General features: G+C 36.2%; 1 protein-coding gene across 1 annotated transcript in view; it reads left to right on the top strand.

Annotated features, from left to right (window-relative positions):
* Positions 1 to 2,577: 2,577 nt before the first annotated feature.
* Positions 2,578 to 17,482, top strand: part of LOC129751185 (specificity protein transcription factor 3-like) — a 29,377-nt gene continuing 14,472 nt past the window's right edge. Inside the window, exons 1-3 of the mRNA XM_055746546.1 lie at positions 2,578 to 3,352; positions 13,201 to 14,255; positions 17,332 to 17,428. Coding sequence (XP_055602521.1) covers positions 3,076 to 3,352; positions 13,201 to 14,255; positions 17,332 to 17,428 — 1,429 coding nt within the window. The 5' untranslated portion in view covers positions 2,578 to 3,075. The remainder of the gene's footprint in view (positions 3,353 to 13,200; positions 14,256 to 17,331; positions 17,429 to 17,482) is intronic.

Genomic DNA, 17,482 nt, shown 5'->3' with positions numbered 1-17,482 from the left:
ATTTGTTTAAAATGAAAATAAAAAATAAAAAAAGACAAAAAAACGTCTTTTTCGGATGTTGCCAAAAACGAACGGGTTTTGCTCGGATGTTGCCAAAATCAAGCGGGGTCTGTATGACAAAATTTTGAAATAAAATAACATAAATCTGGCAATACTATGACCAAAATCTTACAAATGTGATAAAAATATATGCAACAAAAGTATGAAAAAATGTTACAAAACTATGATAAAACAAAACTATGACAATTGACAAAGGTTGTCATAGTACTGTAAGATTTTTGTCATTTTATTTTAATTTTTGTCATAATTTTGTCATGTTTTCGTTTGTCATATTTTTGTCATAGTTCTGTCAGATTTTTTGTTCATTTGATTGTAAGTTTTTTTTTATAGTTTTGTCTTTTTTCGTTCGATTATATTCGTTTTACCACCTTCTCTTCATGCTGAAAGTCTTTTCCAGTACAAATGCATTCGATGATTACTCTTGTATTTGAACTCACGGACATTGGCTTAGGAGGGAACTTACATGCCAACTGAGTTACACATATCACAAGCCCATAGATTTTTATAGATTGTGTCATTTTTTCGTCGTATTTGCGATATATTTTTTACATATTCATCATTAATAAATTATTATTATTATTATTATATGTTTGGATTTGTCTTTTTTTTTTAATTTTGTGATTTTTATGTCGTATTTGTCATCATTTTGTCATTTTTCTTACATATATTTGAAAGTATTTTGTTATATTTTTATCTCATTTTTCATAATTTTGTTAGATTATTGTCATTATTTTTGACAAATTTTTGTCATATTTTTTTCAAAACTTTATCATATTCTAGCCATTTTGCCTAATTTTTTGTCAGATTTTTGTGATTTTATTGTAAATTTGTTGTTATTATTTTGTCATTTTTGTAAATTTATTGTCAAATATTGGTCCTTATATTAGTTCTGTCAGGTCATTTTATTATCAAATTTTGATTATAATTTTATCATAATTTTTTTTTCTCATTTGTCATAGTTTTGCCATTTCTGTGATTTTTTTCTCATATTTTCTATTTTGTAATATTTGTCATATTTTTTGGCTTAATTATTTAACCACATTTGGCGTGTTTTATTCAAAGTTTTGTCATTTGTCACTATTTTTTTTGTCATATTTTTTAATTTTAGTAATAGTTATTCATATTTTCCCACAGTTTTGTATTATTTTTGTCAATATTACTTTAGTTTTATAACACTTGTTATATTTTTGTTTATTCTTTTCAGTGCTTTTTTGCAGTTCTCTCAAAATTTTTGTTAAATTTTTGTCAGTAAATCCCTTTTACTGATTTCTTATATTGTGGATGGACCTTACGATTTTCAGTTATTTATTGCATTTTGAATTAAGCGGAAACCGCCATCTTGTTTTTCAAAATGGCGTCGGACAGCCAAATTCGACTTCTACTTATTGAGTACTTTCATCCAATACCCATATTGTGGGAGTTTCATGTGCTTTTCAGTCACTTCCAGCATTTTAAAGTTGAGTGAAAGGGGCCATATTGGATTTCAAGGTGGCGTCGGATAACAAATTCCAACTTCTATCCGTTCAGCCCCTTCACCCTATACACATATTGTGGGGCTTTCATGCCACCGGTCGTTTATTGCCAGTTATAATTTGTTTCAATAGAAAAAGACTGAAACCGCGTTTGTTTCGAAAATCCGCGCTAAAAAACCGTGCATTTTTCATTACCAAAACAGAAACGGCAATGATAATTAAATAAATAAACTTTTGAAAAAATTTTTTTTGATAAATCATTTTACGATAAAAAATATCCGAGAGAATATTTTCAGTGTATGTCCGGATGAACAGGATGAATTCGCGCGATCCAGCCAGGTGTTCGCACGAAAATTCGCTTGCACTGTGGCCGGTCGATGTATTTTTCAACGTGTTTCAATGAGAAGCGGTTTTCCGCGCGAATTGAAAATTCGCTTCGCACTTCGCACCGCGCTCACTGTGAATTCGACCTAAGAATCCCTTTTTATTTGCATCAAATGCACGTCTATTTTTAACTTGTTTTTTTTTTATTTCTTTATTTATTTATTTATTTTAAAATTGCATCCATTCTTTTCTAACTATTTAAATTTTAAATAACTTGAGGATAGAAGTGACATTTTTTGCATTTTTCGTATGTATTTTTAAATCTGATGAAAAAAAAATCCTAAGAAAAAAGAAAAATACAAATTATATTTCTTTGGGAAACCAGTTTCTTAGTCACCCCAGCGAGACACAAAGCGGACAGGTTGCAAAACATCCACCTACACACACACACGCACTCCAGGTTTTCCACCAACCACACTCACTTCCATGGCAGGATAAAGCTGCTACAACTCAACCCCACCCTATATCCTGATGTACCAACATAGTTTTGCGGACTGCAGTTTTTCGTGGAAAAGCTCGTCGCCCCTACCCAAAATCCCACGAACACAGCCAGAAATGGGAAAAGGCACCAGGACCAGGCAGGACCGTTTTTCCACCCTCACTCACTCATTCATCGAGTATCGTCCTGTGTCCTGTGACTGTGCTGTGCGTCGTGTCCTGTCTGCTTTCGTCTTCGTCATCTCTCTCGGTTCAGAAGTAGCTGGCTGAAGCAGCAAAAACCGTCGTCTGTCTGGTTCTTAAACAATTTTCCTTCCTTTTTCCCATCAAACTGTTCGGATCGGGTTGTTTCGAATTGCGCTTGGGTTGCGGAGGAAAATGGGCCTTGGTGGATAGTTTTTTCACGTGCGGATTTTTCGGGTTTTTAGGGTCGGAGGAAAAAAGTGTAGGATTTTTGCACATCGTGACCGTGAACTTTTTTTTTTGTTCGCACGGTTGAATCACGGCCAGGCGTCACAAATCTGGGATGCAGCAAGGTGGATTACCAGTGCGAATGGAAAATGTGGTTTCTTTGAAAGGTGCATAAGATTTTCGAGCGACGGACGACGTTTGGAAGACTAGTTTGGAGTGCCAAAAAGGGATTTAGGGAATTTTCAAGTGCCAGTTCCAGATCAAAAATCATCTCCCACCCAAGCGTGCAGAGAGGCCAGGGAAAAGAGTGATGAATTTCTCCGCCTTTGGGGGTCCCTTTTCCGGGATCCATCAGTTTGCGGCCAAATTCGGCAGCAACGATGGTGCCTTTACCAGTACCAATCAAGCAAATGGCGCCGTTGGCCTGGCGGCGCTTGGAACCGTGGCCAGTCTGGGACAGCAGCAACAACCCCAGCAGCAGACCCCCCAACAGCAGCAGCAACAGCAACAACAACAGCAGCAGCAGGATCTTAATCGATACCATGCGGCGGCCAACGGGAATCATTTTAATCAGAACACTACCTCAAGTAAGTTTGGGTCCCAAATTCCGGGGAAAATTTTTCCGGGGACTTTTCCTGTGATAAAAGGGACGCCCTTCATTATTCGGAAAATGGTTCCCTCGCTCGAATTAACCAACACAAAAAAGGGGTGGGGGAGGGGGACAGCAAATCTATGTTGCTACTTTTTCCTCCTCCAACCACGTGTTTTGGTGTGAGTAAGCTCACTCGCGAATTTCGGTGCTGACTGGCTGGAATAGTGTGGTGTGGCGTGGTTGCATACATTCAGGCTCATTCGATGCAGCTAGCAGCGGGAAAATCATTCACTAGGTGGATGTTTTAGGGTGGGGTAGTAGTTGTGATGTCCTTTGACCATATCATTTTCCAATACAAAGTTAGCGGTTTTTTCGAGGGGTGGGGTGGGGTACGAGTTTTATGGACTGGGTGGTTTTTGGTGGGTGTTGTTCCCATGCCCCCACCTCACCCCTGTGTTGGAAGTGTGTGTGGGGATGGGTATCTGTTGAAAGTGTCGGGGGTGATTCACAGAAAATGCCCACGATGGGAGCAACTTTGAAACCGCGAGGATGGGATTGTTTTGATTTTGGGCTCAATATGGAATGGTAAAATATCTTTTTTGCAGATAATATGTTCTATTGAATATTAGTTTAGGGCAGTGGTCGGCAACTTTTTGAGTCGGAAGAGCCAAAAACCTCAAATTTTCAAAATTTTAAAGTTTGATAAAGCCACATTGTGAAGATGTATAGTTTTTGTTTTTAATAAAAAAATCAAAATATATGAATGATCAATTAGTTTCATGATAATAACTTTAAACCCATTAGAGTATTTTTCTAACTCTTGGATTTTTCATTTCAATCTGTTTCTGATTACCATTAAGGACAAGGATTTTTTTTCTGGATCGTCAAACCTATTAACATGGTTTGATTGTACATTAATTTTAATACGTTGGCAAATGTCGAGTCAAGAAAGTATTGAATACATAAAAGGTTTAATGAATATTTTGATTAATGTGATAGTATGAACATATTTACAAAACAGAATATTTATAGTTTCCGCGGCAAGGAAAAGATTTTTAAAATAACAAAGTGAAGGGAAATATTTTTTTAAACTATCGAGCTTTTTAAGACATTCCCAAGATTTAGCTGCACCTTTTCAAAATCCAGAAATATGAGGAAAAATTCAACTAAAATTTGCGTGGTCAAAAATTTTGATCTTCAAAAATTATGGTCTTGACATCTGGTAGAATTTTCAAAATTCATGACATCAAGCGAACGTGTCTTCAGATTTTTATGCATCTGGAAAATTCAAAAATCTCATTTTATGTCACATGTGATTCTGCAGTATTGTACGTCAAATTGAATGAAAAATGCAGTTCAATACATTGTATATTATTTATCAATTCTCTCTAAAGCTTAGATTATTGGAAAAAATCTGTGGTTTGACCAGTATAACTCTGTAATAATGTGATTTTGTAGCCTTCGTAGCAAATTTGTGACAAATAATAAAAAAACAGAACATTTGATCTGGAAAAATCAGTTCAACAACACTTTGAAAGTTTCAAAACAAAAATTAATAAAAATAAATCAACGGTCATTAACTCTTAATCGAAAATGAAAAAAAAAATATGTTCGTTCGTAACTGGTTGGTTACAAATCGTTTGATTTTTGTTTTCATTTTGTAGTTTTGTTTGTTTAGCTCTAGAAAATTCATGTTCCTTGTCTAGTCTCACAACAAGATAGCACCACAGTAGGCTATATTTTACTGCTGGCTGCTGTCAACTAACAGAGGAGGAAAGGAGGAATATTTGGAAAATGAAATGAAAAAGCCGAAAAGGAAGCCTGCTTCCGTTTTTCGAGTCTCTTCTGTACCAGGCGTCCGTGAGTAAAGTCCGTGTTGTGTTTAGTGTTCGTGTAATTCCAAGGAATTCGCCCGGAAACACCGGTTGACTTCCTCACGGCTCGGCCCGCAGATTCTTAGTGGTCTCGCGCCTAACCGTAAAAGACCATCATCATCGTCCTCGGGTTCTGAGGAACCCTAACTCCCAAGGAGGACTTCCCTTCTCGGCCTGTCCGGATACGGGGCACTCTCGTGGGCAGGCCGATTAAACGCCAATGAAGGAAGACGCCTACAAAAACTGAGTCCAGCAACGCCCGCTGGCGCCGACAGTTTCGGCACCCCGTTGATACGCCAATACATCAACGGCCCTCCTGCTTCCGGAACTGGATTTTCAGAACCACGACGTCGCGACGCAGCCCCACCAGCAGCAAACCCACAGTTAGTGAGAGTTAACACGCCACATTACAGACAGAAATTGTATATTGTACACACAGACAACACGCCACATAAAAATCATCAATAAAACCACAATTAACATGAAATTTCCGATTTCTGTATTTTATCCGTAAAGTCCTTGGTTACCCGGTAGCCAGCCGGCCCTGAGGTTCCGTACTCTTAGAGTACCTTGCCTTGGCTGGTCTAGCCGCTGCTTATCTATTCGTAACACGTTATGGAAACTTCCTTCAAAATTTGTGCATTTAATTTGTAATTCTCAATTCTTAGTTTTGGAATGTTCCGGAATGTTGTACTTGAATTCCATGTATCTTTTAACTTTTTATGAGCTTTTGAAAAAAATGATTCAATCACCTAGCAGTGAGATTGAAAAAATATTTTTTGAAATTTGCATTTTGGAGCAATTATGTATTTAACAATTTTTCAGATTGTAAAAACTATATCAATTTTGTTGAAGACGTCAACTTCGTAGAAGCTAACCCAAAAAAGTTAGAAGGGTTCAAAATATAAAAAAAAAATTTTTATTCAAAATTTTCAGTTTTTTTAACTATACCTTTCAGGCCGAGTTTATTCGTAAAGTATGATTGAAAGAGCTTTGAGTCACCCAAAATCAAATAGTTTTGTCGAACACACTTTATAAAAATATTCAGACTGAAACGAGTTAGATTGGAAAAACTAAGAAAAAATAGCTGTTTTCAAACACCTGTATCTTTCTAGTTCGGATGAGTTCGGTTCATTTTTAGTTGCATCAGAATCAAGCATGTTTCACCGTTATAAAAACATAGAGTTTACAATGCTAAACTGGTTATTTTGTAGCTTTATAAATGGTTGAAGTTATCAATTTCCAGGGATTTTAGAGGACAAATTTCAAGTTCATTTAAACTGACATTTAGCAACCGTTTTTATTTTGATGAAACTTTAGCCATATTGTTCTCGTATGACGTTTTTAAGCCTCCATTGACGAACCTTACAACTTATCTTTTCGCTTAAAATACAATATATTAGACGAGTTTGTTTTTCGGTTGGCTTATTTTAAATGCAATAAAATTGTCCTCTATATTTCTTAAAAATAGCTAACTTAAATCATTTATAAGGCTAAAAAATAAACAACTTAACGTTGTAAACTCCATGTTTTTATAACGGTTAAACATGCTTGATTCTGATGCAACCAAAAATAAACCTAACTCATCTGAACTAGAAAGATACAGGTGTTTGAAAACAGCTATTTTTTCTTAGTTTTTCCAATCTAACTCGTTTCAGTCTGAATATTTTTATAAAGTGTGTTCGACAAAACTGTTCGATTTTGGGTGACTCAAAACTCTTTCAAACATACATACTTTACTCGAATAAGCCTCGGCCTGAAAAGATATAGTTAAAAAACTGAAAATTTTGAATAAATTTTTTTTTATTTTGAAGTCTTCTAACTTTTTTAGGTTAGCTTCTACGAAGTTGACGTCTTCAACAAAATTGATACATTTTTTACAATCTAAAAAATTGTCAAATACATAATTCCTCTAAAATGCAAATTTCAAAAAATATTTTTTCAATCTCACTGCTAGGTGATTGAATCATTTTTTTTCAAAAGCTCATTTAAAGTGCTTGAAATGTAGGTAAAATGTCTCGAAGACACTATGGGTCGGAAACACTTCAGTTTGGCGTAAACAATTTTGATCACCTTTTAACATCGTTTTCCCCTGTGTGCGGTGGTAGAAATTTTTGAATTAGCTCAAGAGTTGAGATGGTTCAGCTTATTTAATTTTAGAATAGCTTTAAATTTTTTTAAAAGAAGGTTTCCCTAAAACACTCATTTCACCCTCAAATAAAAAAAAACCCCGATTTAATACACTTAACACTGGATTGTTGCCTTTCTTACAGCCTGTAAATTATATTTGGATACATATGACACAAAATAACAAACAAATGATAGATTTATAAATTCTTTGTAATTTTTTTTCAAATTTGTAAATTTTGTCAATATGGCCAAAAAAGTCGATGAGGACAATTTGGTCAGTTCATCAATTTTTTCAATATGTTTTGTCATTTGTGTAAAATTGCAAAAAATAAAGTCTTTTTTGTCGTTTTTGTCATTTTTGTCATTTTTTGATTTTTGACATTTTTTTATTTTTGTCATTTTTGTCATTGTTATCATTTTTTGTAATTTTTGTCAATTTTTTTTGTCAATTCTTGACATTTTTGTTTGTTTCAATTTTGATAATTTTGTCAATTTGTACATTTTTGTAAGTTTTATCAATTCTGTTAATATGTTCTGTCATTTGTATAAAATTAAAAAAATTAAGTCATTTTTGTAATTTTGTCATTTTTTTTATTTTTTGTCAATTTTGATAGTTTTATCAATATGGACATTTTTGCCAATTGGGACATGTTTGTCAATTTCAACAATTTTGTCAATATGTTCTGTAAATTTTATTAAATTTTGTCAATTTTGTCAATTTTGTCAATTTTGTCAATTTTGTCAATTTTGTCAATTTTGTCAATTTTGTCAATTTTGTCAATTTTGTCAATTTTGTCAATTTTGTCAATTTTGTCAATTTTGTCAATTTTGTCAATTTTGTCAATTTTGTCAATTTTATTAATTTTGTCAATTTTGTCAATTTTGTCAATTTTGTCAATTTTGTCAATTTTGTCAATTTTGTCAATTTTGTCAATTTTGTCAATTTTGTCAATTTTGTCAATTTTGTCAATTTTGTCAATTTTGTCAATTTTGTCAATTTTGTCAATTTTGACAATTTTGTCAATTTTGTCAATTTTGTCAATTTTGTCAATTTTGTCAATTTTGTCAATTTTGTCAATTTTGTCAATTTTGTCAATTTTGTCAATTTTGTGAATTTTGTCAATTTTGTTAATTTTGTCAATTTTGTCAATTTTGTCTATTTTGTCAATTTTGTTAGTTTTATCAATTTTGTCAATTTTGTCAATTTTGTCAATTTTGACAATTTTGTAAATTTTGTCAATTTTGACAATTTTGTCAATTTTTCGGTTGTGTCAATTTTGACAATTATGCAATTTTGTCAGTTTGATATTTTTTGTTTCAATTTTGTCATAATTTTTTTGTTTTGACTGTAATTTAGTCAAGTTTGTCAATTTTTTTCAATTTTGTAAATTTGGTCAACTTGGCCAAAATGGTCGATTTGGAGAATTTTTCAGTTTCATCAATTTTTTCATTATGTTTACTCAATATTTTCAATAAGTTTTGTAAATTTTGTCAATATGTTTTGTCATTTATGTTATTTTTGTAGTTTTTTCATTCTTGTCATTTTTGTCAATTATTGTCATTTTTTACAATTATTTTCATTTTGGCAACTTTGTTAATTTTTACATTTTTGCCAATTTCATCAGTTTTATCAATTTCATTCAATTTTGTCCATTTTGTCAATTTTGTCAACTTTGTCAATTTTGTCAATTTTGTCAATTTTGTCAATTTTGTCAATTTTGTCTATTTTGTCAACTCTGTCAATACTGTTAATTTTGTCAATTTATCAATTTTGTCAATTTATCAATTTTGTCAATTTATCAATTTTGTCAAATTTGTATATTCAATTTTGTTAATTTTATCAATGTTGCCAAAATGGTCGATTTGGACAGATTTTTTTGTTTCATTTTTTCGATAATGTAATTTCTGTCGATGATGTCAATTTGGTAAATTTTGTAAATTTTATCAATATCGTAACACCAGATCAATTCCACGGTATGTTTCTTGAAGATGTTTAAAAGAGAAAAAAACAGTAACTCTATTTTTTCAGAAATGGAAAATGTAGCGTTTTCTGAGTCATTTTCATGCAAAATTAAAATATTTGGTCGGTGAGTCCCCATAGGTTTTTTTTCGAAAGATTTGTAGTACGTTTCATAAATTTTCATTTGTAAAATTATTGCAGGGCAATAGAATAGCAATGTTTTTCCTTGAAAAAAAAATATTTTTTCCTTTTTATTCAAGTTTTTGTCATTCTGAAACATAAAAAAATCAACGCTTGGAAAGATTAGTGATTATTTGGATTGAAAAACTTATTTTATAAGAAAATTTTATTTATTTTTTTTATATTTATATTTTAATAATTTTTTGGAATATCCTTTCGGTGTTAGCAAAATGTAACTTGAACCTATATTCATAAGTGTATATCTCGGAAAACTAATTCTGGGTTAATGAAATTTTTAGATACATGAATGACAACAGTCCAACATCCTTTGATTGGTTTCCAACAAAATATTAAAAATCTTGTTTTTTTTCAAACTTGTGCTTTGAAATAATTTCACAATATTTGTATGCCCAGATGCCTATGGATACGCATTTTAGAAAAAAAATCCAATTTTTTTTTATGATACCACTCGTTTATGGATTTTTTTTTGAGTTTCTTTAACCTAGATCAAATCAAAACAAATCTCAGCAGACCAGTTTTCAATACAATTTCAAACATAAACTTCAGTTAAAATCAAAAGTAATGACATTAAAATTCGCACATCTTCGGCTACATAACATCAATTTCAAATTTTCTTTTACTCATATTGAAGGTGAATAAATTTGCTATCAACCATTTGAACTTCATTTTTGCTTAAGAATTGAAATACCATTGATATTTTTCTACTTCAGATCACATCACGATAAGCGTTATCACAAAAAGTTATAGCGGTCCTAATATTAAATGATTCTCTTAATCATTGAGCCTTTTTCTTTTTTTTAAGACACGAATGCCACAAGGATAGTAAAGTGTCATTGATAAAACCTTTAAAAAAATTGAGCTTTTTTTTTATAAAATACCCTCCAGTGTTTTCACACTCAGAAAATCTAAAAACATAATGGATTCAAATGAATTCATGTATGGATTCAAATTATTCAGATAATTCTAATAATTTCAGATAATTGAGACTGCTCCATTTTAGGTTTAGAAGATATCAGCACCAACACGTCAAAAGGGTCTATGTTCGTTTGAAAATTTTGTAATCTTTTAAATCGCTAATTAAATTTCACGAGGAATCTTTCAAGTCTATATGGTCAAAACGGTGCGAAGGATAATTCTTCTAATTTTATCGATACGACGGTGTTATCATGAAAAAATAGCTCGCAATTGTTTATAGACCCTAGCTGGAGTATGAAATTCGTCTAAATGTTTTATACACCCTTTGCTTTATACTGTATGTCTCATATGTGTGAGCGAGACGAAGATAAAATTTCCCCTATTTTTTTGACAAAGGCTTATGGTTCTCGCTATAGGAGTGAGTGAATAGCTTTCCACATTCTTCCCCTTTTAATGTTTTGCATCTAGACCGTTTGCTTTGTTGTGGAGTAAAGGGTGTATAAAACAATCTGTGTGAGGATAATGTCATTTTATGGCTCTAATTTTTTTAAATTTTTTGCTCAAACTGCATTATAATTCTTACGAAAACTGAAAAACTAAAAAAGGTTTTTGTGTTAAGTAGAGCTTATATTGGGCTATTTGAATCCACTGAAAACGGGTTTTGTTTACTTTGTGTTTTATACCCTTTTCACATGTTGGTGCTGATATGTTTTATGCAATTTTCTTTGTTTTAATAGCTCTGTAACTAGTTTGAAATAATTTTGAAAATTTTTCAAAGTTTTTGATTTGATTTTTGAGCTACCAGTTTAATTTAAAATATTGAAAGTGAAAACTAAGAGAACTAGCACCTCCGAAATAAAAAAATCTTCAATTGCATATATATATATTTTTAGAAGATTTCAAATAGAAAATTTTCAAAAAAAAATTTATTGTAAAAAATTGTAAAATTGTACTGTAACCGAGAAAAGTTCTACTTCATGCAAAAATTAGCGTTACTGTTTTTTTTTCTTTATGTCCTTCAACGAAACATACCGTTAGGCCAGCAGCCTGCTAGCTTTGTTGTAATTATAAATTTTGAACTATTCACACATATAAAAATGTTTTTCGGTCCATGGTAACTACCAAAAATCTTACTCTGTTGTTTTGACTATTTTTAGAACAACAAGTTTAATTGAAAATCATTCTATAAGAAAGTATAACTTGAACCTTAGCACTGGTCGGTGGATTGATAGAGGATTTTGACGTTTAAACGACGATTCGCGAAAAAAATATGCAGCCTGGAATGTATTATATGAATGTTTTTTTTTTTTATTAATTGTTAACCCAGGTGGTAAATCCATTTTACGGATGCATTCCAAGGCACGGCGAGCCACCGCGTCCCCCCCAGTTTGCTACTCTGGGTCCATGGGTGCAATTGGACGACTCATGATACAATGCTAAGGAACACTGTAACCCCTAAGCCATAAAGTCCACCTGGGGCCACTGACCTTTGTTCCACCTCGAACTGTTTGACACACTTTGCTTCAATAGTGGGAGGTCAATTCGCGCTAGTGCGCTCCAAGGCAGTTCTCGTTTCCGAATCCTCGTCAGCAATACCTCATTCTAACACAACTTGATGCGCAACCCCTCCTCTGACGAGTTAGGACCCGACATCTCATCGTGTGAAAGAGGTCCCCATGTAGCGCAACTACTAACTTTGTGGATCTAGTCCAGAAGGTCCAGAAACACACAGCGAGTTGTCGACGACACTTTCTCTGTTCGAACACGCGGATCAGGGGGGGGGGGCAACGTGTAGGACTTAGACTCCTCCGAACTCACAAGTAGTGTTGACTTAAGTCACCACTCAGCGCGACTACTCAATCTTCAAGTCGGGTGCTTTACTCCCCGAAGCGCAGATCGAGCTGTAGACCGCCCTCATCAGGTTGCACTCGCGATTCGGGCGCATCAATTCCCGAAACGCGTGTCGAACCCTGACACCTCCGGCTTAAACTGTGCCTCACTGACACTGACGTGTAAAGCACGTCCCTAAGTGATCGGCCCACCATTGGCTACAACTTTGCGCATCTACTAGTTTCGCGAGTCGGGTCTATACCCACCGAAGCGCAAAACGAGTTGGCGATCGCTCTCCCTCCGGTCACGTCCGCACACCCGAATACTGGTACCTAAGTACCCGGGTGCACCACTTCTTCCGCGCGTGTTTTTCAGACCCGTCGACGGCCTCTAGTGGGTTTAGTGATTGTTCTCTTGGCCGTACATCTGCAATACGCCGGACTTGCAGACACGTTTTCGCCCTGGACCAAGAGGAGGTGGAACTACCAGCCCAGAGCGTATTATATGAATGTATGTATGTATGTATGTATGTATGTATGTATGTATGTATGTATGTATGGGTCCCCCATCGGTAGCAAGGTTCAGCCTATGTCTGTGTGGCTTGTCGAGGGCCTTCTAAAGCTGATGGTTCATCGAGAGAAAGCATGCAACCCTTAGAAACCTACAATGGTACAACTCCTTAAAAGGCAATGCCATTGGAGTTTTAAAACAAATCTCATGTATGTATGTAATGTATTTGTTATGTTGTAAATAAATAAATAATAAAAAAAAAATTAATCAATCCACTCCGCTTGCAATAATTGCTTTGAGTTATCCCCAGATGCATTCTCTATGTCAAAATACAAGCATATATTTAATATAAATAAGAAATATGATGCAATCTTACACATTTTTTGCCATATTTTTTTAATTTGCCTTTTTTTCTATCCACAGTGGTCAACACTACGATGTCCTACGGTCAAAATATTTCCATTCCGTATGGTCAACAGCCACAAACTACAGCCGAACATGCAGTCTCCTTTACCACCAATGCCAACATGCAGGACCAAAACAAGTTGAAAAATACCACGATCAAAATCGATCGAGACGAAATGATCAATCAACAGATTCTACAGAACGTTAACCAATCCTGGCAGACGCTGGCAAATCCCACCAATACCGTAGACTATTCATCACACTTGCTATCGGCGACTTTGCCAATCTCAATTCAACACTTCTTGAAATACTCGGAATCGATCAAGAAGGAAACGAATGGCGTAGGATCGGGGTTGTCTTCTCCGGGACCGCTAAGTGGACTGATCGGTGTCGAAACGAACGCGTTTAACGTGCAGAAAGACTTGCTTAATCTGAAGAACGGATCCAACTTGAACTTGGCGTTGGGAAATGTTGCGGTCAGTGCTGCGGCCGCTAGCTTAGGTTTGAACCACCAACACTTGACTCATCATGCCAACAATCATCAGGACAACAGTCATGCCAACTACGGGAACGTTAATCAGCTTCCGATCGTTCCCAACAACGTAACCACCAATGGCCAAATGCAAACCATGACCCAACCTCAGCAGTCTGCCATCAACGGAGGAGTGGCACCGGCAGCAGTCAATGGCCAAATTGCTCCCACCACAAATGGAACGAATGTCAATGCCAGTGAAACGACAACAACTACCACGACCACCGGATCCAAGAAGGGCAAACGAGGCAAGGGTAAACGTCCCAAGAAGGAAAAGAAACGTAAACCACCGAAGGAGAAGAAACCGCGCCCCAAACCGGGTCAGATCCGGGAAACGAAGGCCCTCGATGGGTCACCACTGTTTTGCTGTCCCGAGTGTCAGATGGCCTACCCGGAGCGGGGTCTTATCGAGCAACATGTGGTTTCACATGCCGTCGAGAGACGGTTCGTGTGCGATATTTGTCACGCCGCGCTGAAGCGAAAGGATCACCTGACGCGCCACAAGCTGTCACATATACCGGACAGGCCGCACATATGCAGTGTGAGTATTCTTTGGGGTTCATATCTTGGACATTAGCTTGGTTTTTTCACTCTTCAAAGTTCTTTGAGTTCTAAAGGAATAAACAAATTTTCTTACGATTAAAAAAATCTTCTTTTAAGCTCCTCTTAACCACTTAAATGCATAAATAACCACAAAATTGTTTGTGGAGTTTCTATCGTTTTACATTCGAAGCCAGTTTCGTAGAAGGCACTTGAATACTTTCCTCGGGAACGCTCTGGTGCTATTTCGTTGAAATTACAACAATAGAACAATTACAGCAATACGAAATTACAGCAGTCTCTTATAGCTGTATTCCTTTCGAATATTCAGTTTTCAAGCCTTAGGTTTCCATTGCACTCGAAAGCGTTTTTTGAAACTCTATTTGGTTTTAACAATGGAGTTATAACACCATTCGCGGTAGATCTTCTGATTGGCGAAGCACCATTAATATGTACACTAAAATTGGTAATACCACTTCTCCTTGTCGCATATGGAATGATTACAGCTATTCAAAGTGTAGGTAAAGGGTGATACGTCAAAATTTGGTCAAAATCAACTTCACGTATTTCTTTCAATTTTGCATTTAAAATATCTGAACACCCCTCATGTTGAAGATGTGTGTGTGTGTAGAATGTTGCTTCTATTTTGATTTTGGAATTCACTTTTCAGTTGTCAAAATGCCGTCCAAGGAAGAAGAGCAGCATATCAAAATTTTGCTCGCGCATCGCGAAAATTCGAGCTACTCGCACGCAAAGCTGGCAAAATCGCTAAAAGTTGCCAAATCAGCTGTTACAAATGTAATTAAAGTGTTTGGGGAACGTTTGTCGACAGCCAGGAAGTCTGGATCGGGGGGAAATCGAAAACCTAAAGCCACTGAGACGACAAAGAGAGTTGCCGGTAGTTTCAAGCGAAACCTTAACCTCTTTCTCCGAGATGCCGCAAATAAGCTGGGTGTATCGTCTACAACCGTGCATCGAGCCAAAAAACGAGCCGGACTATCGACTTACAAGAAGGTAGTGACTCCAAATCGCGATGATAAACAAAATACGACGGCCAAAGCGCGATCCCGGAGACGGTACATGACGATACTGACAACGAAGTTTGACTGCGTGGTAATGGACGACGAAACCTACGTCAAAGCCGACTACAAGCAGCTTCCGGGACAGGAGTTTTATACGGCAAAAGGAAGGGGAAAGGTAGCAGATATTTTCAAGCACATGAAACTGTCAAAGTTCGCGAAGAAATATCTGGTTTGGCAAGCCATCTGTACCTGTGGCTTGAAAAGCAGCATTTTCATAGCTTCCGGGACTGTCAACCAAGAAATTTACGTGAAAGAGTGTTTGAATAAATTTCTGCTGCCTTTCCTGAAGAAACATGTGTAGGCCCAAAACACAATTTTTTCCGACATAGGACCCAACCGCGACGATATAGAGGATTTCTTTTTAGAATCTACTTAAGACCGATTCCGATATTTCAAGTGCTTCTTTATTCGATGGATGCACGAATTCCACTGACCTCGTTTAGTTGTTAATTCACTGGTCATCGTTGATTTTCGATAGTTTATAGCACAAAGTATTAGAAGAGTTCAATTCTATAATTCAACAGTTTACACACGGTTGTTCCGTACTGTTTGGCCGGATTTGGCATCTTGCCATTACGGTCAAAATGCCATGGAGTGGTACGCCGCCAACAACGTTCAGGTGGTTCTCAAGGACAAGAACCCTCCCAACACGCCAGAGCTCCACCCAATTGAGAAATACTGGACTATTGTCAAGCGGAACCTAAAGAAGACCAAAAAACTCCTAAGGACGAGCAGCAGTACAAAATCTGATGGCAGGGGTTAAGCGTAAGGCCCGGTAATTCGGATTTGGAAAAGCGGAAGCCTAACTGAATATTTTTCCTGAATTTTATACTAACAAAACTTGACAAAGAAATTTAATTTGATTTTTTAAATAAACGATTTCACAATTTTTGACCGTATCACCCTTTATACATGGCATTCCAAAGCACTGGTCCTAGTATGGAACCCTACGGAACACCCGCTGTTAGGGCAGTAGATCGTAACCCAGTTTCGGTTTCATACGTCCGATTTTCGAAGAAGCTTCCTATTAGAAGGTTTTGGTAACACGCATCCTGTGAAGCGTTTTGGCAATAGCTTCCCAGCTGGCATTGTTGAAGGCATTCTTAACGTCGATCGTCACAAAGGCGCAGTAACGATCACCTGTCCACTTCTTTTTATATGCACGCTTCGCGTACTCTGTCACCATTTGGATGGCGTCCACCGTAGATTTCCCTTTCCGAAAACCAAACTATCTGTCCGACAGTCTACTTTCGCCTTCTGGGTAGATAATAAGTCTGTTGAATATTATCCTCTCCAGTAACTTTCCAAGGGTGTCCAGCAGACAAATACGTCTGTACGATGATGGATGCCCTGGGGGTTTCCCAGGTTTCGGTTGTAGCACCAATTTCGCCAATTTCCACGAATTGGGAAAAGATCCCTCGTCGAGACACTTTTGTAGCACTACTCTGAAAGTATTCAGAATGATCTGTACCACCACCTTCAGCATCGCATTTGGGAGTCCGTCCGGACCAGGGACCTTATTCATCGCGATAGCCACGATAGCGATAGCCACAAGTTCCTCGTTCGTTATAGCGTATTGCATTGTTTACGTCAATTGACAGGTGAAGGCGGCTAATGCAGACTCCAAATAAAAATTTCGCATTTTTTTTTGGGTCATACTGTAGGACCCAGCCATAGTTGTCCAGGTCTTTTCCTAAGTATGCCTCTGGTTCTCATATAATTTGAAGAGTGACACATCTACCGTCTCTAAGACAATAGCCATCGCTAGCATAGCACAACTGATCTTTCAAGTAGGTATACACCTATCAATGAGGACGTTTGGAGGGAAGAATGACACTCCGTGTTAAACTCCTATAACAAAAAAAGAGGTCGTTTGGGACTTCGCTCCTTCGTTTCTGGTATTGTTATGATGTGAGAGATAAAATAATCACATATTGTCATCATGGAGCGCTCACGTCAAGTGATAAATACTAATCTCGTTTTTATAACTTCCAGGTATGTTTGAAATCGTTCAAACGCAAGGAACAGCTAACGCTGCATATTGTGATCCACACCGGTGAGAAGAAACACGTCTGTCAGGAGTGTGGGAAGGGTAAGTTTACTTTGACACCACAAGGCGGTCTCCTACTAACAACAACGATCATTT

The sequence above is a fragment of the Uranotaenia lowii genome, chromosome 3 (genome assembly GCF_029784155.1).
Source record: "Uranotaenia lowii strain MFRU-FL chromosome 3, ASM2978415v1, whole genome shotgun sequence".
NCBI lineage: Eukaryota > Metazoa > Arthropoda > Insecta > Diptera > Culicidae > Uranotaenia > Uranotaenia lowii.
The sequence above is the reverse complement of the archived record's forward strand: the minus strand, read 5'-3'. Positions and strand labels throughout refer to the sequence as shown.